The following is a 20,729-nucleotide window of genomic DNA, read 5'->3' as shown; positions in this document are numbered from 1 at the left end:
ATGTTGTCTTGGGAAACAAAAGGCACCTACCTCCCTTCCTCTGGGAGCAGGGGCTGGCAGGAGGAAGACGGTTTATGGGAGAGCTTTCTTGGGCCCTTAGTTTTCTTGTGGGTTATTTTGTTTTTGTTATTTTGGGGAGACTCCAGAATCTTGCTCCTCTCATTACCTGTCCCCCCAGCCCTCTGTTCTAGGGTGACCTTGAGCCGCAAAACTGCTGTCCACGTGGACCGGGGCCGACACCGCACGTCCATCTGCCAGGACCCCTGTGTCCAAACTGCGAGACATGGCAACCAATGGCAGCAAGGTGGCTGACGGGCAGATCTCCACGGAGGTCAGCGAGGTCCCCGTGGCCAATGACAAGCCCAAAACCCTGGTGGTCAAGGTGCAGAAGAAGGCAGCGGACCTTCCAGACCGGGACACGTGGAAGGGCCGCTTTGACTTCCTCATGTCCTGTGTGGGCTATGCCATCGGCCTGGGCAACGTCTGGAGATTCCCCTATCTCTGCGGAAAGAACGGAGGCGGTAGGTGCTGGCCTGGCCACCTATCAGCTGGGCCTGGACCCCACAGAAAATGTCCCTTAGACATTTTCTGGGGCAACCTTAGGGGAATGGGTCCTCTAAAAACTCCAAAGGGAGTGTCAGGCCCCACTTCCTGTTTCTTGTCCTTTTACCACAGTGCTTCCCAAAGGGCGATTGTCCTCTATCAATGACATCAAAAAGTTTACCTCTTCATTTGCAAAGTGTACGGGGTGTGTTTTGAGCAGAGGACATCCTTGGGCCTCACTGTGGCTGTGGGTGCTGCTTTTGAGGCAGAGTGTAAGGGAATCGTGGCTGGGAGCCCAGAGTGCCCCGCCGTGCTGGTCTCTCTGACCAGGGTTTCTCCAAAGCTGTGGGGCCACAAGCATCTCTCTTCTCCACCTTGCAGGAGCTTTCCTGATCCCCTACTTCCTGACACTCATCTTTGCGGGAGTCCCGCTCTTCCTGCTGGAGTGCTCCCTAGGCCAGTACACGTCCATCGGGGGCCTGGGGGTGTGGAAGCTGGCCCCTATGTTCAAGGGTAAGTCTGCGGAGTGGGGCTGGGCGTCGTGCTGCTGATCCTGCCCATTGGACGGTGGTGAAGCCAGGGCCTTCCCAGCACCCCGGCCCCTCTGGACCGTGTCTGAGCAACGTGGAGCCATTACAAGGGCCCAGGTGACAGATAGCGATGCAGCCAAAACCTACGGCGGTGGAGGTGGGGACAAGGACCCAATCCAGAAGCTCCCACGCTCACATCAGCCCGCCCTGTTCTGTGAGCTCATCTCCCTGGCAAGGGTTGGGTGTGACTTTCTTTGCTTCCTTGAGGAGCAATGCCGACAGACACTCAGGTGAACACGTGGGTGGGGAATCACGCTTGCCTGGCAGGCCCAGTCCCAGCCCCACCGGTGGTCAGCCTAAGCGCGCGCGTGCGTGCGTATAGCAGACACAAGACCTGGCTCCCCCACTTGCCAGATGCGTGTGACCGTAGCCAGGGTCCTGCCTCTCTCCAAGGCGGGGTGAGATTGTACATGTGGGAAATGATAGCAGCGACACGCACCGGGCCGTTATCCTTATTAAATGAATGTCACGATGGTGTGTCTTCTCCCAGGGGTGGGTCTTGCCGCTGCTGTGTTGTCCTTCTGGCTGAATATCTACTACATCGTCATCATCTCCTGGGCCATCTACTACCTGTACAACTCCTTCACCACGGTGAGTGGCTCCTCCCATCACCCCTCAGAAAGAGCCCGACCCAGAGCCCACCCTGCATCCACTGGGACCACCATTCTGCTGACAGGGCCATTCCTCAGGCTGGGGCATGGTCTTCAGCAGCCCTTGTCTCCCCACAATGATAGCACTGTGACCTGAGCCCCTGCTCCGAGCCAGGCACTTCGTGTGGGCTAATCCTCATGACACCCCTCTGAGGTGGGCATTGTTAGGCCATTTCACGTGGACCCAGGTTCAGACCCTGACCCTATTGCCGTATACCAGGTGTGGGGACTTTGGGAAGGAGACTTCACTTTTCTGAGCCTCAGTGCCCTCATTTATAAAAATGATGGTAAAAGGGAAACCTATCCCTTAGGAGTTGTGAGGATTAAGGAGTAAATGTGTGAAAAGTGCTTAGATCTGTGCCCGGCAAAGAACAAGCACTGTAAGGGTTCACTGCTAGCATCGGTGTGCATGGGGTCAAATGGGTGAGGTCTCTTGCCCAAGGTTGAGTAGCTGGGAAGTAGCCCCAGGACGGACACATGAAACCTTAAGAGGCAACTTGGAAAGCTGATTTTCAGAGTGCAAAGTTAGCCATTGGCGTAATAGATAATGCGTCTGACTTCAGATCAGAGTGAAAAGTTAGAGGTTCAAATCTGAGCTGTGTGACATTGGAGCTGTGTGATCTTGAGCAAGTTGCTACCCCTCTCTGGTCTCTAAAATGGGGCTCATAGCATGCCCTGCTTCTGAGATCTTTCGGGAACGGGAGGTGAAATAATGACTGAGGAGGCTCAGGTTATGGTGAGGATAACCAACAGGGTGTGTTGGGACTACTGTTGCCAGCCACCGGGGGCTCAATGGGGTTTGTCTGTGCCACTGTGTCTTTGCAGACGCTGCCATGGAAACAGTGTGACAACCCCTGGAACACCGACCGCTGCTTCTCCAACTACAGCATCATGAACACCACCAACTTGACCAGTGCCGTGGTGGAGTTCTGGGAGTGAGTGTGGGGCCATCCCTGGTGGGGGGCTTACCAGCCAGGGCCAGCACATACAGAGGTACCCTCAAAAGGTGGATGGACTACTTGTGGAGATGTGGGTGGGGCTAAGGGAACCACAGAGAGGGTGAAGCCCCTTCCTCCCCCAGAAGGAACTGGACCCTGGGAGGGGTGACTAGACGTGCACTGTGACCTTCAGTAGAGAAACCTAACTGCAGACAAAGGCACAGCCAGCGGGGAGAATACCTCCTGCCATAGGTCAAAGCCAGCAGAAGCTGGAGGGCAAGGGAGCCGGTGGTGCAGCCATAGCAGTCAGCCTCCAGGGCACGGAGCAGGGTAGAGGAGGTTGGACAGTGGCCAGTGGAGGGGATACCCATCAAAGGTGGAGAAGAATCACCAGGAGAGGCCAGTAAAGTCCCAATTCATCCTGAAAACCAGTCCAGTCTACTTGGAAACCCAGAGTCACTTGGAATAAAGGCGCACACACACGCAGTCCATAGTAAAGGCCATGCTTCAGGGGAGCACATCATGGAAGATGTGTGTCGGGGGCATTCATTTTCCCAAATGAGGTCCTGGGACCAAAATCTCTTTGGCATGGAGGAAGCATGCATGCTTGGCAGCTTGAAAGGGTCTGGGAGCAACCTGGAAAGTTCTACTGCACCTTAGATAAGCTGCCAGGAGAAGCCATTGTCAGGAGGTGTCAGAACACGTGATGCCAATCTCTCTGTGCTAAACCGTCCTTGGCTAAACTGTGTCCTTCCTTACAGATGTCAATCAAATTCTACTCCAGCTGGTTCTGCTTTCGGGCTTCTCCCACATACAGTGGTCTCACATGTGTCCAGGCTTTTTATTCAACTATTTATTCAGTAAACATTTCTTGAGCACCTACATGCCAGTCTGGTGGGAGACATAAATAAGCAAACAGGCAGAGGGAGCAACAGGTGACCAGTGCTGAGAGGAGAGGCACGCAGGTAGCTGTGGGGGCCCCAAGGAGGTGCCTGGACCAACCTATGTGAGGAGTGGCATCTAAGGATGAAAAACAGTGTTGGGAAGACAGGTGTTAGCAGAAGGAAGAGTATGCGTGAAGGCTTGGAGGCAGGAGAGAGAGAGGAAGCAAGGCTAGAGTGCGGGAATAATACACTGTGCAATCTTGTGAGAGTTGGAGGAGCTGAGACCAGAGAGACAAGCAGGGACCAGCTCATGAAGGCTTTGCACCTGGAGAGTTTGGGCTTCATTCTGAAAACAGCAGTATCCACTGCAGAATTTTAAGCAGAGGAGTGACATGACCAGACTTGCAGTTTAGAGGGATCCCTGGGCCTGGCATGGGGGCAGAGTGAAAATTGAGGCTGGGGTCCTCCTAGGAGGCTGCTGAGCTATCCAGGTGAACAACAATGGTGGCTGACCTATGGCACTGGCAAGTCAGCACTTTCTACCCATCAGTATAATGGGCCCCACAGTCCCACCCAGCTCTGGATCTCAGTGATCACAGATGTCAGCCTGATCACAATGGAGGATATTGCCCATGTCCACGCCCTTTCCCCACTCCAGCCCCTGCCAGCCCCACATGACTTTCTTTTCCCTCCACTGTTCCACCAGGCGCAACATGCATCAGATGACAGATGGGCTAGATAAGCCAGGTCAGATCCGCTGGCCTCTGGCTATCACCCTGGCCATCGCCTGGATTCTTGTGTATTTCTGTATCTGGAAGGGTGTTGGCTGGACTGGAAAGGTAAGAGATGTACACAGTGGGAACTGGAGGGGGATGGATCTACAAAAGGATCTCTGCCCTGGACAAGAAATCTGTACCTCCCAGGAACCCATCATCTCTCTGTGCCTCAGTTTTCTTTCCTGTAAAATGGGGATAACAGTACCTACCTTTCGGGCAGGTGTGAGGAATAAAGGAAATAATGCAAGTCATGCCCTTAACACAGTGCCAGGTTCATGGTAAGTCTCTTACAATTCCCCAGAGCCTGGCAGAGCAACCAAAAAACAGGCCAGATGTTGCTCATGGACCATTGAACAAACTGTCCCTGAGTATCTACTCTGTTCCATGCCTTGTTTCAGGTTGGTGGGGGGTCCCAAGGTGAACATTCCACATCCCAGCCTTTGAGGAGCAACAGAGATTAATTGATTAATAGTTCAATATTCAGGCCTTGTATTCAAACAGTCCTGAATGCAGATCCCAACTCAGCCATTAATTTGGCTATGTTACCTTCATCAAGTCACTTCACCTCTCTGAAACTCAGTTTCCTTCTCTAAAATGGGGCCAATATCTATGCTTCTCCATTGGTTTGTTTTGCAAATCAAATGAGACAGTGATTTTGTAAATCACTCAGCAGCTAGCAAGGGGAGTTACTGTTTTTGTTTTTATTACTGGCAAGGGCAGAGCCAGGCCAAGCTGGGGTGTCCAGCCTGGAGACGTCCAATGAGCTTGCTGATCAAACTGGGGGGAGTGAAACTGGCCTCACCTGCACCTCTTTCCCCCTTTAAGCCCCATCCCATGAGTCTGGGGACAGAAGGTGGCCAAGTCTCTCACTGGCCTTGGCCTGAAGGACTCAGGGCAAATGTGTCATCTGAGGTTCGAGCAAATAAAGGGGAGAATGAATTTGAGCTGAATAAGGCTGGAGACAAAGAGGTCCAGACTACCTAAGAAGCTGAACTAGCAAAACATAACCTTAATGAATTCCACACTTGGGCATGGGCACTGATGATGAAAAGCTGCCCTGTTTCAGTCTGGTGGGACCTTTGACCCAACAGGTTCTCAGACTCGAGGCTGGTGTCAAACAGCTTTGCTCTCTCCCTAGGCTAGGCAGGCAGAAGGAGGGAACAGGTGTCTCCTGGCCCAATTTTAGGAAGCAGAAGAATGTAGGGCCAAAGGGCTTTGGAAGAGATAGCTCAGTTTGAATCTCAATCCCCTGGTTCCTAGCTGTGTGCTCTTGAGCAAGTAACTTCACTTCTCTAAGCCTTAGTCTCTTCATCTGTTAAGTGGTCACAATAGTAGTACCTTACAGGGTTGTCACAAAGACTGAGGGGGATAATCTATGCAGAGTGTATAGCATATGCCTAGCACATAGTAGGCACTCAATACATGAGACATCATATATCAACGATAATCATTTTGGGGTGGTATCTAGAGTTCCTGCTACATGAGAAGACTAACTACTTCTTGGGGACAGAGAGTAAGGCCTCTCACTGCATTTTTTGAGTGAGTGAACCAATCCATCCATAAGCATTTACTAATCATCTACTGTATGCCTGGTTCCAAACATGGAAGGGCACATTGAAGTGAGAGACCTGGGCAACATATATTAAGCATGGTGTATGTTCTCATGCAAACACGCTTTCTGAGTAGCAAGGTTGATTGTATGCTTTTTCCAGACAAGAAAACACTAGGCTCAGGGAGAATAAGAAATTGACCCAATATTACACACTTTGTAGGTGACACAGAGGGTTTTGACTCCCTTTTTACTAAATAATTCCAAGTGCAGTGGTTTTTCTACGGGATCATGGCTGCCTTTTCTAACCCTGAAGAATCTCAGAGTCAAGTCAGGGAGATGAAACTAACCCAGAGAACAATTTATGCTGAGCATGACTCAGAGATACAAAGGTCATTGAACTTGAAAATTGCTCTTTCACACTAGTGAGCAAAGAAATGCAATTTCAGACAATGATCTCAGTCTTTTGACTATCAATTTGGCAAAAAATAATTTTTAAGATGATTATTCTCAGTGCTGGCATCTTTGAAGGAAAGGCACCCTCTGTAATGCTGGACAAAATTCAATTTCTGGAAGATAATTAGGCAATATGGATTAAAAGCCTTTGAGACGCTTATTCATTTTTTCTCAGTAATTCCACTTCTAGAAATTTTTCCCAAGACTAGTATAATTTTTTTAGTGTAATTTGTAGTGATTTTTTAGTATAATTTGTCTACTTTTATAGACAAAGTTTTATATACAGGGGAGGCCAATGTAGTATTATCATTGAGATTCACATAGAACTGGAAGTAACCTCAATGGATAACAGTAGGGGAAACTTTAAAAACGATGGTGAAACCTCCTGAGGGACTATTTTGTATTATTAAAAATCACATTGTAACGGGACAACAAAATAATCTTAGTATACAAAACAAGAAACAAAGCTGTATATACTGTGTGATTTTGAACTTTAAATGAGAAGGCAAGTACATAATTTGAGCCTCATTTTGTAAGAAAATGTGATCATGTATGCAAAAGAAAGTCTCAAAAGAGGAACAGAAAAATGTTAAATTCGTGCATTTATGTATTTGTCAGGCATTTATTGAGTGTCTACTGTATACCATTGATTGTTCTGAGCACTGGGAAAACAGAAGGGAAAGGACAAGCCCTGTCCCTCATGTAACTTACATTCTAGGGGCTGTTTAAAGGAACTGTGTGTGTGTGTGTGTGTGTGTGTGTGTGTGTGTGTTATGTACTGTTTTAAAATTTTCTTTTCACCACATGTATGACTTGAATAATTTAAACAGAAATCAAAAAATAGGAGGGGTAGGGGCAGGGAGAAACCAGGGGCTGAGCTGGTTAGCTCAGACTCCAACGAGAGGCCGCAGCAAAGTGCAGAGCAGGTTAGAAATCCAGAAAGGTTTCTTGGAGGCTGGACCCAAACCCAGAACCACAACAGGTACAAATGTAGGTGAAGTAGGGAAGGGGGAAGCATGGGTCCGCTGACGGGAGCGTGACCGCGTCACCCACTTTCCTCCCAGGTCGTCTACTTCTCAGCCACGTACCCCTACATCATGCTCATCATCCTGTTCTTCCGAGGAGTGACGCTGCCCGGTGCCAGGGAGGGCATCCTGTTCTACATCACGCCCAATTTCCGCAAGCTGTCCGACTCCGAGGTGAGCGGCGCTCCTGGACTCCGCTCCTAGAGGGCACCCGCTCGGTTAACAGCACACCTGAGTCCTGAGCCACCGTTTAACTGCCTTAGGATAAGTTAACACACCTCTCTGACCTTCCTCTGTAAACTGGGATTGTCCCCAGGTAGAGCTGATTTGCGCATGTGGGAGGCCCTGAGGCGCTGTGGCTATGATTATAATTGTGGCTGTTTTTTTGATCATTCTACCTCTAGGTGTGGCTGGATGCGGCTACCCAGATATTCTTCTCCTACGGGCTGGGCCTGGGATCCTTGATCGCTCTCGGGAGCTACAACTCTTTCCACAACAATGTCTATAGGTGGGAGAGCCCGGGAGTCCCTTCATTCCCGGCTACGCCCCACTGCGGCCACGCCCCTCCCGGCCACGCCCCCTGGCCTTTCTCCACTGTCAACCCACCTCAGAGCCAATCTCTTCGGCCAATTCTGGTTCAGCCCCTTCCCTTGGGGTGGGGGCGTGGACCAACCTGCCCTGTAGCCCTACTCCCAACCACCCACCTCCACCCTGCCCCTCATTAACCACTGCCCACTAGCTCACCTTCCTGCCAGCCACACCCTTCTGACTGCGCCCTTCCCTCTCTTCAGGGACTCCATCATTGTCTGCTGCATCAATTCGTGCACCAGCATGTTCGCAGGATTTGTCATCTTCTCCATTGTGGGCTTCATGGCCCATGTCACCAAAAGGTCTATTGCTGATGTGGCAGCCTCAGGTCAGCGCTGCACAGTGGAGGGCCAGGGCTTAGGGAGAGGGAGGAGCTAACCTTGCTGGCCTGTGCAGTCGTTGTGTCACCAGCACCTTGGCTGTCTAGCACTGAGGTCACTATGTGCCAGGCAACACACTGAGCATTTATGTGGACTGTTTCCCTGAATCTTCCAGCGCTATGGGGTTGATGCTCTTGTTTTCCCCATTTCACAGATGAGGAAACTGAGACTCACTGAGGTCACCTGCCCAAGTTCAGGGAGCTAGAAAGGTGGTGGAACTTTAGAGATGAGTCCAGACGTGGCTGATTGCAAAGCCTGGCCATACTGTCACTTCCAGCACAAAGTTCTGACATCTGGGGGAAGAGGACCCACTCTGGCCCCCCTGGGATATAAACTTTGGTCCAACTCAGACATATTCACCACCATGACCCAAAGCACCCAAATCAGTGCATTTGTCCAAGTTCCAAAAATGTTCTCACCAAGTGGGCTGTGCCAACTCTACTTGCCACACAGTCACCCATGCCACAGTGACCAAGGAAAAACCCAGGCAACTCTCCCCATCCCTGTTCAGCCAGGAAATCGGCAAACGTGGGGGACGGCTGTGTACATGGCAGAGGCTCTGGGCTCAGGGAGGTAACATGCCATGCCCCTTCCCTGTCATGGAAAACTGGGCTGGTCGTGTGGAAAGGAACGTTCCCCACTAAGGGCCTAATCTCACTGCTGGCCAAGCTACCACAGTCCGTCATCTCATCTCACCGGTCCTCTTGCCTCTGGACCCAACCCTGTAGCCTCACCCGCTACACACATTGTTTTCTCATGTAGAAAAAGGGACTGACTACACTCACTCCAAAGATGAAATGAATTAAAGCTTAGAAAATGGGTGTGTGCTGGGTGTGCTGTCGGTGCTCGGTATCTTTTATTTCTTTCTCCTTTGGCTCTCCCCCCCACAGGCCCTGGGCTGGCGTTCCTGGCGTACCCGGAGGCAGTGACCCAGCTGCCCATCTCTCCCCTTTGGGCCATCCTCTTCTTCTCAATGCTGCTGATGTTGGGCATTGACAGCCAGGTAAGCACGTCCTTCCTGGCACCTTGAGGAGCCCCCCCCCCCCCGGCCTCACCCATCCAGGAGCAAGCAGGGAGAGGAGGCTACTGCATTAGGCCCCAGGGAAGACGGTCAAGCGTTTCAGACCCCTAGAATGTTCTGCCTCATGAAATTTCAGGGAACAGCTCAGCCTCCTTCCCCATTTTCCAGATGGGGACACAGATGCCCAGAGGGAAGGAACCCTTCTGAGATCACAGAGGGAGGCAGAGGCGGATCAGGCCTCGATCCTGGGGCTGTCCTGACCCTGCTGTCCAGTGTGGCCGGGCTCTCTGGTCTTCCCCCAGAGAATCAGGCGTCCTGTGGGTGGGGGCTGGCATCTGCTGTGGGTGGCTGACCCGCATTCCCCCCTGAAGTTCTGCACAGTGGAAGGCTTCATCACAGCCCTGGTGGACGAGTACCCCAGGCTCCTCCGCAACCGCAGGGAGCTCTTCATTGCTGCCGTCTGTGTCGTCTCCTACCTGATCGGCCTCTCTAACATCACCCAGGTGAGTGCCATCAGCAGATGGCCCTGTGCTGCCTGCCCCGGGTCACTGCTAGGCTCTCTTCACCCCAGCCTTGTCTTATCCTCCTCCCATCCGTTCAGTGAGCACCACCTTCGTGCCTCGCCTGGCACACATGACAAGGAGTCAGATGGGGTGCCTCAGGGGGCCCCTGGGCTGGTGGGAGACACAGATACTGAGCTAGAAATGATAGGGCAGAGCTAGAGAATACAGCCCCTAACCAGGCCTGGGGCACCAGGGACTGCTTCCTAGAGGAGGGATGTGAGAGCTGAATTTTGAAAGACTCACAAAAATTAAGTGGAGAGTCAGGGTGGAGTTGGGCCTTTGAAGTTGACACTGCCCTTTCCTCTCATTTTCACTTTTCCTTTTCTGTCTATATTAATAAGCAATGTTCTCTGCATTCAAGGCCTTTCCAGCCTACTCAGAAGACATACACATGACTGATGAATTGTACAATAAATATAAATGACCCTGAAGCCGTGAGCTCAGCCCTATGGATCTGATTTATGATCCACAAAACCACCCTGACCTAAATACAGTTCAGACTCAGAGTTACTGTTCATTTATTCCTTCATAGTTGCTGAACATCTACTATGGGTCTGACATGACACTGGAGATTTCAGCAGTTACCATGACAAGTTAACTTGGTGGACAAGACTTACATACAAATTAGATCATTAAATGCCACAAGGAAAAGAAAATAGTGGGACAGCGAATGACCAGCAGGGATGCTACCTCAGACAGCGTAGTAAGGGGAGGTCCCTCTGAAGAAGTGATAGTTGAACTGAGACTCAGATGGTGAGGAAGAGCCAGGCAGGGGAAGATCTAGCTAGGGGAAGAAAATACAGCCGGTGCAAAGGTCCTGAGGTGAGAAGAGGCTTGATGAGCTTGAGGAACAGAAGGAAGGCCAGTGTGGTGGGTTAAAGGGAGTGAGGGGTAACTGGGGGATGCAGGACCTTGATTTTCTATCTCTCTACTTAGTGATATGTTATGTCATTGTCTTATTTGACCCATGTATGGTTTTAATCAGGGGAGGGCCATGAGTGATTTAGCGTTGTAGACAGATGGCTGTGGTGGCCAGCTCCTCTTTCTGCCCTCCAGCCTCACTAGAAATGGGGCATTTCCCTCTGCCCCCCCACCCCACCCCAGACATTTTCTTCCCAATCCTCACAGAGTCAACACACATCCTCTCAGGGTCACAATGCCCTCAGTGCTTCCTCAAATCTACCCACAAGTCTTCTTGCTGCAGTGTAGCCTAACCCCAACCGTGTCACACTGCGAAGCCCAGTCTGTGAACTGTGAACTGAATGCCTTGGGCACTGGAGGAAGTGGCCTCACTCTCACCGCTTTTCCTCTTGCAGGGGGGCATTTATGTCTTCAAGCTTTTTGATTACTACTCTGCCAGTGGCATGAGCCTGCTGTTCCTCGTGTTCTTTGAATGTGTCTCCATTTCCTGGTTTTACGGTGAGCATCAACCTCTCCTCCCTCATTCATTCATTCATTCATTCACTCACTCACTCCTTTCTTTAATCATCATTCAACCGATACAACTTGGACAGCAGGCCCTTTGCACACATTAATTTAGTCCTCACAACAATTCAATGATGTTAGCACAGGAGGTCCCAGGGTTAGAAGATGGCATAAGAAGAACAGTTAAATAAACTCATTTAAAACGGGAACCAAACATACATACATACATACATATAAAAATAAGATGGGAACCAAAATTTCTTCATAAATTTTGAGATAAATGGTTTGTTTGAGATTTTATTTAGAAAAGGGAAACCCAAATAATAAAAAAAATCTGAAGTTAAATTATTTTTTAAAGCTGGGCTGTGATTAAAAGTATGCACTATCTTCAAGGAAAGCATGAAGGAAACAATGACTTTATCTATTTATTTAGTGGCCTAAGTTTCCAGACTTAGGAGGCAGTGATGTATGCCTGCATATAATGTATTCATGATAGTCAAAGGGTGACCTTCCCCACACTTCGATTATCCCAACAAGATGATGTGTTTGAAAGAAATGTTCCCCAGGGTCCCTCTTCGTCCTTGCTAATCATTGTATCTTCTTTGCCACCTCACTCTCCTCCTCGTTTTCCTTTCCTCAACTCTAACTGGTCTAGAGCCACCAATGACTTTGCTTATAACTGGAGCAGTGCCCAACATCACTCACGAACTTCATGACATCCGTGGGTTTTTGTAAGATTTGCAGTTCTTTGCGATCTATCACCCGTGTTGCTGATAGCATCGGATCCTCAGGGAAAATGCCCTCTGCCCAGCCAGGCTTTGGAGGAATGGCTGGGAGAGATGGTGCCTGGGAGGGAGATAAGAGTGGTGGGGACACGTTTTATAATTGGTTGTCGGTAGATATTTTCACATTAAGGTAACTTGCTTTCCCACACAATCCACTCGCTGTGGGGATTGGGTTATGGAACAGTTAGATAACAAGGACCCCCCCAACCCCCACCACAGCATTCGCCCATGTTACAGATGAGGAAACGGGGGCTCAGAGAGGTTAGGTGACTTGCCTGTGGTCATCCTGTGACAGATTGAGTTTAGCCTGTAGTGCTCACAGCTCATCCATCCTGCCTGCTTTCGTTCTAAATGTCACAGGTGTCAACCGATTCTATGACAACATCCAAGAGATGGTTGGCTCCAGGCCTTGCATCTGGTGGAAACTCTGCTGGTCCTTCTTCACCCCAATCATTGTGGCGGTAAGGACAAGGCTTGGCAAGCCCTGTTAGGATGAGAACATACTAGGCCCTGGGGCAACTCAGGTCCAGAGAGAAACTTCTGGAGGCAAAGGCAGATGGAAGAGGCCCCCAACCCCTGTTTCCTAATAATACTACCCTGCCATCAGCTTAGCATCTATTCTGTATCCTGCAGACACATTACCTCATCCTCACAAACCTCAGCAAATTAGATTTTGTTGCCCACTTTCCTGCTGAGGACGCAGGGCTCACCGGCCAGCATCACCCCGCATATCGGTGCTGCCTTCAAACCCGGTCGGCCTGATTCTGAAGCCCAAACTGTTCATCCTGGGAGGCCTCTCGTTCCCAGCATCTCCCATTCCTTCCCGAAAGGGGAAGCTGAGGCATGAGCAGGCCTGGGAAGGGGGTGCCCCAGGTCCTCAGTGTGGGGGCCACTGCATATGTTGTGTCCTACACAAGGGCACCCAGCCAACGTCGGATCTGGGCTGACATCCACCCTTGTTCTGCTTGCCAAGCTGGTTAACTTGGAGGAAGGGTTGCATTTTTCTATTGGTCTTCCCAGGGGAAGCACCTTTTGCTATTGGTCCTTCTGGAAAGGGTAGCTTCTTCATATTGAAGAGGGGTGTCCTTTTCTCTGGGTTCCTATGGAGAAGGCACTTTTGCTCTCGGTCTTCCCAGAGGAAGTGCCTTTTTCTATCATGCACAGGGGCACTTTATGTACTAGCTGTGGCCTTGGGTGCAGGATTCCCAAGATGCCGGGCCCTTGTGAGGGTCAGCTCGGGGTAGGGGTGGCGGGCAGTGGACCTATTGGCTGCGCAGTCCAGTCCGGGTAACTGACTTCCCTCCCCGCTCTCCAGGGCGTGTTCATTTTCAGTGCTGTGCAGATGACGCCGCTCACCATGGGGAGCTATGTCTTCCCCAAGTGGGGCCAGGGCGTGGGCTGGCTCATGGCTCTGTCTTCCATGGTCCTCATCCCCGGGTATATGGCCTACATGTTCCTCACCTTAAAGGGCTCCCTGAAGCAGGTAAGTCCCTTCTCCGCTCTGCATGGCTGGTGCCCTTCCTCCACTGTGCTGGGAACAGCCTCTGCCCTGTGGGCTCACCGTCTAGCTGGGGAGACAGACGAGTCAATACCAGTGAAACAGCGTGCTAGAGGTGCCACGACTGGGGTACACCAGGGCTATTGGGTAGGGAAGGCTTCCTAAAAGAAGAGGGAGCTGAGGAGAGACCTAAGAATGAGCTAGAGTGAAAAGTAGAAGCAGAAAGAATGTTCCTAGAGGAGGACGGGAAGCATGTGCAAAGGCCCACAGTGTGACTGGAGGGGAGAGTGGGGACGGGTGCAGGGGGTGGATAAGAGAGGAGGTGGGAATGTAAGAAGGTGAGGCCAGATCATGAAGGGCTTTGAAAATCAGGACAAGAACTTTGGACTTTATGTTGAAGGTAATGGGGAGCCGTGGAGGGTTTGGAGTTGCTGAAGGGTGGGATCAGATGTATTGAGGACCTACTCTAGTCCTCATTTGTGAGCTTGATGAGGCTCACAAGGAAAGCCCTCAAGGAAAGATAAAGCATCTAAGGCACGCTGCCCAGCAGGGCCCCACTAGCACACCTTAGAGCCAGCTCTTTGTTAAGTTATATGGAATTCTTGAGTGAAACAAGGCAGTGCTGGAGGTACCCAGGTGCTAGAAACATTGATGGAGTAAGTGTAAGCGGAGAAGATTTCACTGGGGAAGAGTAGAGAATTCGATTTTGGAGGGCCATAGCTGGGAGGACCCAGAGCAGTGGCTCTCAACCATATTCCCACCAACATGTGCCTGCCAGACCCACTCAGAGCCAGAAGGAGGGGCTCTCAGGTCTGCAGCATAGGGAAGATGGGGGGCAGGTGATGTGCCGCCCCCGAAGTTGCTGGGCACTCTCCTCCTATCACAGAGAGAGAAACTGAGGCCAAACGGGGAAACCGCTTACCCATTCCTTGCAGTAAGTTATGAGCAGAGCCGGGGCTTGCAGCCCTTTCTTCCAACTCCAGGGTCAATGTTCTCATTTTCCATGATGCTGAGCCTCAAAAGGCAATCAGGTCTGCATTTTGTGGAAGAAAGCACAGCCTGTGCAAAGGACCAGTGGTGGGAAAGAACAAGGCAAGTCTGAAGACACTGTGTGATCTGATGAGGCAGTATTGCAAGGGATGTGTGTAGAGAAGGTAGTGGGAGATACATCCATTCAGCAAATATGTATTGAACACCTACTGTATGCCAGACACTATTGTCAGTGCTGGGTCAAAACAGACAAAAATCCCACCCTTTTGGAGCTTACATTCTAATAGAGAAAGATCAGCAAGTAACAAAATAAAAACACATTAGATAAGGAGGAGTGCTATGGAGAAACAGAGTAGGTTGGGGTTTAGGGAGCAAGGCTTTGCTGAAGAGGTAACACTGAGCCAAGGCCTAAGGAGGTAGAGATGGAGCTGTGTAACTATCTGAAAGGAGGGATGTACCAAACAGCAGCTACAGCAAGTGCAAAGGCCCTGAGGCAGGTGCATGCTTGGTGTGTGTGAGGAGCAGTGAGGAGGTCAGCGTGGCTGTAGTGGAGTAAGTGAGGGGGGTGAGCGGAGGGCATCGAGGTCTCAGGTGACAGGGGCCAGATCGTATGGGGCCTTGTAGGATTTGGGTGAAATGGGAGCTATGGTTGGGTACTGAGGAGTAGCGGAAAGTGATCGCTGACATAACCCTTCCAACTGCTGTACTGAGAATAGAATGAAGGGGATGATGGTCAAGAATGGAAGTGGAGGGCCGGTGGGGAGGTACTGCTATGACCCAAGTGAGAGGAGGTGTACGTGGGAGCACTGGAGGCTATGAAGGTTGTGGGGACGTGGCTGGAGTCTGGGTGCTGTTTGAAGGCAGAGCAGACAAAACAGACTTGAAAAGAGAGTGGCAGAACAGAGTGGCCAGTCCCCTCCGTCCCAGCCCGAATTCTCCCCGGTGCCCACAGCGTATCCAGGTCATGATCCAGCCCAGTGAAGACATCGTCCGCCCAGAGAATGGTCCAGAGCAGCCCCAGGCCAGTGGCTCAGCCAGCAAAGAGGCCTACATCTAGGGGTGCGGGGTGGCTCACCAACCCCACATTCTCGCCCCCTGCAACCTGGCTGACCACGACCACCACTTAATGTCTGAAGATATCGTCTATCTCATCCTACCTCGAGTGGCGAGTCCAGACACTATCACCACCCAGAGAGAGGAGGTGGGGAACAGTCTCACCCCGGTGGGCCCTGCCGAGGGCAGCGATACCTGATGGCCCCAGCACCCGTGGACCAGTGACCCTTCTAATCTAGGCCCCGTAAGCATCCAGCATTTGGCGTTTGTGACGGCCAAGCTAGATCCTTTTTATCCTGCCAGGGAGTGTGACGCAGTGAGGCCGCACCCCTCTGGCTTTTAGTCGTTTTCCTGACTGTTCTCTTACTGCCGAAACCCATGACTGTTATCTCGGACTTTGCAGGAGTTCGTTTCCATTGGAACGCAGCTCTGTACACATGAAAAGGGCATTTTGTACAATGGGGATTTCCAGGGAGAGCTCACTCTTAAGTAGCAGGGAGCCAGCAGAGCTTTCATTTTTTCGGTTTTCTCTTCTGGAAGCAGCTTGACTTTAAAACAAGCCCCAAGGACCTCAGTCAGCTTTCCCAGAGCTGCTTTTCAAGCAGTCCGCCTACTGTCCTTTTTCCCTGCCACAGGCTGAGTTAATATCTCTGTGGCTAAGCTTTCCTGCCCCTTCCTCACCAAGCCATTCTGATTGCACCTCGGCCGAAAGCGATCATTCCAGTCGGCCCCGCTCCCCTACTCGTTGGAAAACTGCCACAAGCACAATTGATTTTTTTAATCGCCATTAGTGGGTAGGGGCCACAGAGCCCACTGGGAAGTCCCCTAATCGGAGCCCCCGTCTTTCTTAGGCTGCCCACCTTTACAGAGCACAAAACAGTTGCAGAGGAAAATCAAGGTGAAGTTCTGTCCCTGAGTCAGAATGGATCCAGTTATCTTTCTTGAACTATCTTTCTCACTGCCACCCCGTTCAAAGCTGCTGCCTTCTCACCGTCTCTGAAATTCTTCAGTGGGAATCCTCTCACTGCCACTAAAATCTACCCAGCCCACTAACTGAGGAGCTAATGCTAATCCAGCTTCCCGGCCCCCTAAAGTGCTTCAGAGATTAAACTGCTTTCCTGGGAGTAGTTTTTGTTCCTTTCCGGAATGGGCTCCGTGGTGGCGGCGGCGGCAAATCGGGTGAAGACAGTTCCTTGCAAGCCCCAGTAACAGCATTTCCCATTTGCCAGGAAGGTGGGTTCCCATGTAGCAAATCGTATGTTGTGCCCTGTAGCTCCTTAGCTAGTTAGCTCACAAACTGTGTTTTACGACTAATCCTTAATAACTATGGTAAATAACTGTGACTGTGGGTTTTTTAATCTCTTGTCATTCTCATCCGAAAGTGACCAGTGACCAGCATACCAGTTCTTGCAATAAGGTATTACCCTCAGAATATTAAGCACATTATTGTAGAGAAAACAAAAAGTACTTGTACACATATAAACGTACACACATATACACTCATCGTCACCCATGATATATAGGGTCTCGTTTGATATTGTGTAGAAATCTAAATCCTTTTCCTGAGGTCATCTGTAAAATAATCTCATTGCTACAGCATCCCAAATGCCAACTGGTGAATCCATGATCGAAATGCATTTGTATTGTTAAATTGTAGGGTTTAGACCGAAAGAAACCCTTCACTGTGTGTCATGGTCCCACCCTCACCTCCACCCCCCATCTGTGTGAATTCCTTTAGAATAAGGACAGGAAGACTTTTTCTTCGTTCTTCAATGTGAAACTAACACCAAGTCTTTCTGAGACAAATGCAGTATATTTAATGTTTGTAAGGAAATCTACATAAGATGTTTGGCAAGGAATCCCCTAACTGATTTCCATCCAAACCTACTTAAATAGCACAATATTACGTGTCGTACAATTACTGTGAGAACTGTGAATATGTGTAACTTTTTTTAGTATTTGCCCTGGAGGGAAAATATATTGTATTATCATATATGCTTTTTTTTTTCAATAAGGATTTATTCTCAGAATACCAAGTAAATCTATCTCTATATAAAAAAAATATATGTAATATAAACATATTCAAACTATATACAGAGCCTGTTTTAAAAAAATACAGTATTATTTAGTAAAATTATCTGTTCTATGGACCAAATGTAAAATATTTATAAATGAAGATGCATTTTAAGTGTCTATAAATGGTGTCATAACTAGAGCACGGACATTATGTACATTTCTAAGAATTTAGAGGAAAAATAATAAAGGTTCTATGATATACACATCAGACCTTCAATTCTTGGGGGTAGGGAAGCAGAACAATAGCCTCTTTCATCAGAACAACAGTACATACACACAGTACGATTTTTCCCCGAGACAGAGAGATTTGGGCTCAAAATCCAGTGAGATACAGCTAGACTTCCAAAAAGTCTTGGGATGTGTGGATAGAAAATGTCTCTGAGCTACATAAGGGAGATGTTTTCATGTTCTAAAAAAACTTTAATATGGTCAATAAAGGTTTAAAACTAGGCTAATAAAGAGCATATTTAGTTAAGAAGGACATTCATTCACTCGTTGATTCATTCCTCAAAATATTATTTTTAACGTTGTTGTTTTAATTTTATTTTGTAAATCTTGTTTAGAAAAATTTGAATTCTACCGAGAAGTTGTAGGAATGGTTCAGTGGACACCTGGATTCACCAGTTGTTGACATGGTGACACTTTAACTCTCTGTCAATCAAAGTTCAGTCTGGGAAGCAGATTGAGTATTATGGATGAAGAGATTTATTATAGAAACAAGATTTTATACAATTGTGGTAGAAGGTAGGCAGTAAGGGTCTGAGGGAGTTGGGGGATCAGAACTAACTCACTAACCAGCCAGAACAGAAGAGGGATTCACAATCTGTGTGTGCCCATAGTTCCTTCTGCCTCTTTTGCATATTGCACTCTTGAGACTGCATGAGCACAGAATTCCAGTGGGCCCACAATGAGTGAGAGTCGAGTGAGACTCAAAGCCAGCACAAGGTATGTATGTTAGGTCTACAACTGAGTGAGTGAGGGCTCTGAGAGCCCTGAGAAGCCACACTCACTATTCAAAATAGAGTTCGCTTCCAAAGCAGAAAAAAGGCAACGGTGTTCTAAGAAACACCCAAGGAACCCTATCATGGCCTTTCTTACTCAAGTTACTTTGCCAACCACTTACAATGAAAATGATGGCATAGGAGGAACGGGAAAGATACAGTAAGCTATACTTTTCTTTTTCTTACTCATTGTAAGCTGAAGGTAGTGAGTATTGGCAGAATGTGTGCATATCAAGAAGTGAAATAAAAACAACTGAGTTTTGTGCCGGTTTCTACTGTTCTTGTAAGAATGACATGCATATTGTGTAGTTCACATATGAGTTAAATGTTCCTGCATTTGCATACTATGAAGATCAATAGTAAAATTTATGCTAAAGATTAAGATTTAAATTTTTCCTTTACTTAGGATGAGATTAAATACCATATTGAGAGAAAGACTATGGAAGGAAGGAAAGGCCTTATATTTTAGTATCTTCAACCACACTTCTTTCCTGCTTTTTAAAAAAGAGTTTTATTAAAAATATAGCTAATATATAATATTATATGAGTTTCAGGGGTACACCATAATTGTTCATCATTTCTATACCGAAAGAAGTGATTACAAAAATAAAAAAGTGATTACCTTGATAAGTCCAGCAACCACCTGACACCGTACTGTGTTATCACAATATTATTGACTATATTCCTTGTGCTGTACATTACATCCCCATGACTTACTTATTGTATACCTGGAAATTTGAACCATTTATTGCCCTTCACCTTCCCCCCTCTTTTTAATTTTTCAATTACAGTTTACATTCAATATTATTGTATATTAATTTCGGTGTACAGCATGGTGGTTAGACATTTATATAACTTAAGAAGTGATCCCTCTGACTAGTCTAGTACCCACTGGCACTATACATAGTTATTACCATATCATTGATTATATTCCCTGTGCTTTACTTTACATCCCCATGACTATTTTCTGACTACCAATTTGTACTTCTTACTCCCTTCATCTTTTACACTCTGCCCCCCCAACCCTCTCCCATCTATCACCTCGACAAATCTAGTACCCATCTGACACCATACATAGTTATTATATATTATTAATAGATTCCTTATGAAATACCCTACGTTCCCACGGCTACTGTGTAACAACCAATTTGTACTTCTTAATCCCTTCCACTTTTTTCATCCATTCCCACTTCGCTCCTATCTGGCAACCATCAAAATGTTCTCTGTATCTGTGAGTTTGTTTCTGATTTGTTTATTTTGTTCTTTTGATTTCACATATAAGCGAAATCACAGTGCATCTGTCTTTCTTTGTCTGACACTCCACTCAGCACAATACCCTCCAGGTCTACCCATGCCACCACAGATGGCAAGAACCCATCCCTTCCCTGGCCAAGCAATATTCCAGTGTATATATGTACCACCTCCTCTTTATCCATTATTCCATTGACAAACACACAGGCTGTTTCTACATCTTGGCCATTATAAACAATGCTGCAATGAAATAGGGGTGCACATGTTCCCTCAAAGTAGCATTTTGAGTTTCTTCAGATAAATACCCAGGAGTGGGATCACTGGGTCCTTTTTTGTCTCTTGTTATAGCCTTTGTTTTAAAGTCTATTCTGTCTGATGTAAGTATTGCTACCCCAGATTTTTTTTTTTTTTTTTCATTTCCATTTTCATGAAGTATCTTTTTCCATCTCTTTATTTTCCATCTGTGTGTATGTCTTCCATCTGAAGTGATTCTCTTCTAGGCAGTACATAAGGGTTTTGTTTTCTTATCCATTCAGGCCTTCTGTGTCTTTTGATTGGAGCATTTAATACAGTTACATCAAAAGTAATTGTTGATAAATATGTAGCTATTGCCATTTTATTATTCATAATTTTGATCTTTTTCCCCCCATCTTAAAGAAGTCCCTCTACCACTCCTTGTAATACTGC

At 48.2% G+C, this 20,729-nt stretch overlaps 1 protein-coding gene across 2 annotated transcripts in view; it reads left to right on the top strand.

The window, feature by feature from the left end:
* The window catches only part of SLC6A1 (solute carrier family 6 member 1), a 40,887-nt gene extending 22,894 nt beyond the window's left edge, over positions 1-17,993 (top strand). For both annotated transcript variants that reach the window (XM_019732667.3, XM_074312987.2), the window contains exons 3-16: positions 179-521; positions 925-1,056; positions 1,624-1,724; positions 2,609-2,718; positions 4,312-4,444; positions 7,451-7,585; positions 7,816-7,919; positions 8,203-8,327; positions 9,270-9,382; positions 9,772-9,903; positions 11,280-11,382; positions 12,534-12,634; positions 13,489-13,656; positions 15,614-17,993. In XM_019732667.3, coding sequence (XP_019588226.1) covers positions 284-521; positions 925-1,056; positions 1,624-1,724; positions 2,609-2,718; positions 4,312-4,444; positions 7,451-7,585; positions 7,816-7,919; positions 8,203-8,327; positions 9,270-9,382; positions 9,772-9,903; positions 11,280-11,382; positions 12,534-12,634; positions 13,489-13,656; positions 15,614-15,718 — 1,800 coding nt within the window. In that variant the 5' untranslated portion in view covers positions 179-283 and the 3' untranslated portion in view covers positions 15,719-17,993. The remainder of the gene's footprint in view (positions 1-178; positions 522-924; positions 1,057-1,623; positions 1,725-2,608; positions 2,719-4,311; positions 4,445-7,450; positions 7,586-7,815; positions 7,920-8,202; positions 8,328-9,269; positions 9,383-9,771; positions 9,904-11,279; positions 11,383-12,533; positions 12,635-13,488; positions 13,657-15,613) is intronic.
* The last annotated feature ends 2,736 nt before the right edge of the window (positions 17,994-20,729 follow it).

The sequence above is a fragment of the Rhinolophus sinicus genome, chromosome 5 (genome assembly GCF_057876585.1).
Source record: "Rhinolophus sinicus isolate RSI-liver-muscle chromosome 5, RSI-T2T, whole genome shotgun sequence".
NCBI classification, from domain to species: Eukaryota; Metazoa; Chordata; class Mammalia; order Chiroptera; family Rhinolophidae; genus Rhinolophus; species Rhinolophus sinicus.
Note: the sequence above shows the minus strand (reverse complement) of the source record. Positions and strands in the feature narration are given on the sequence as shown.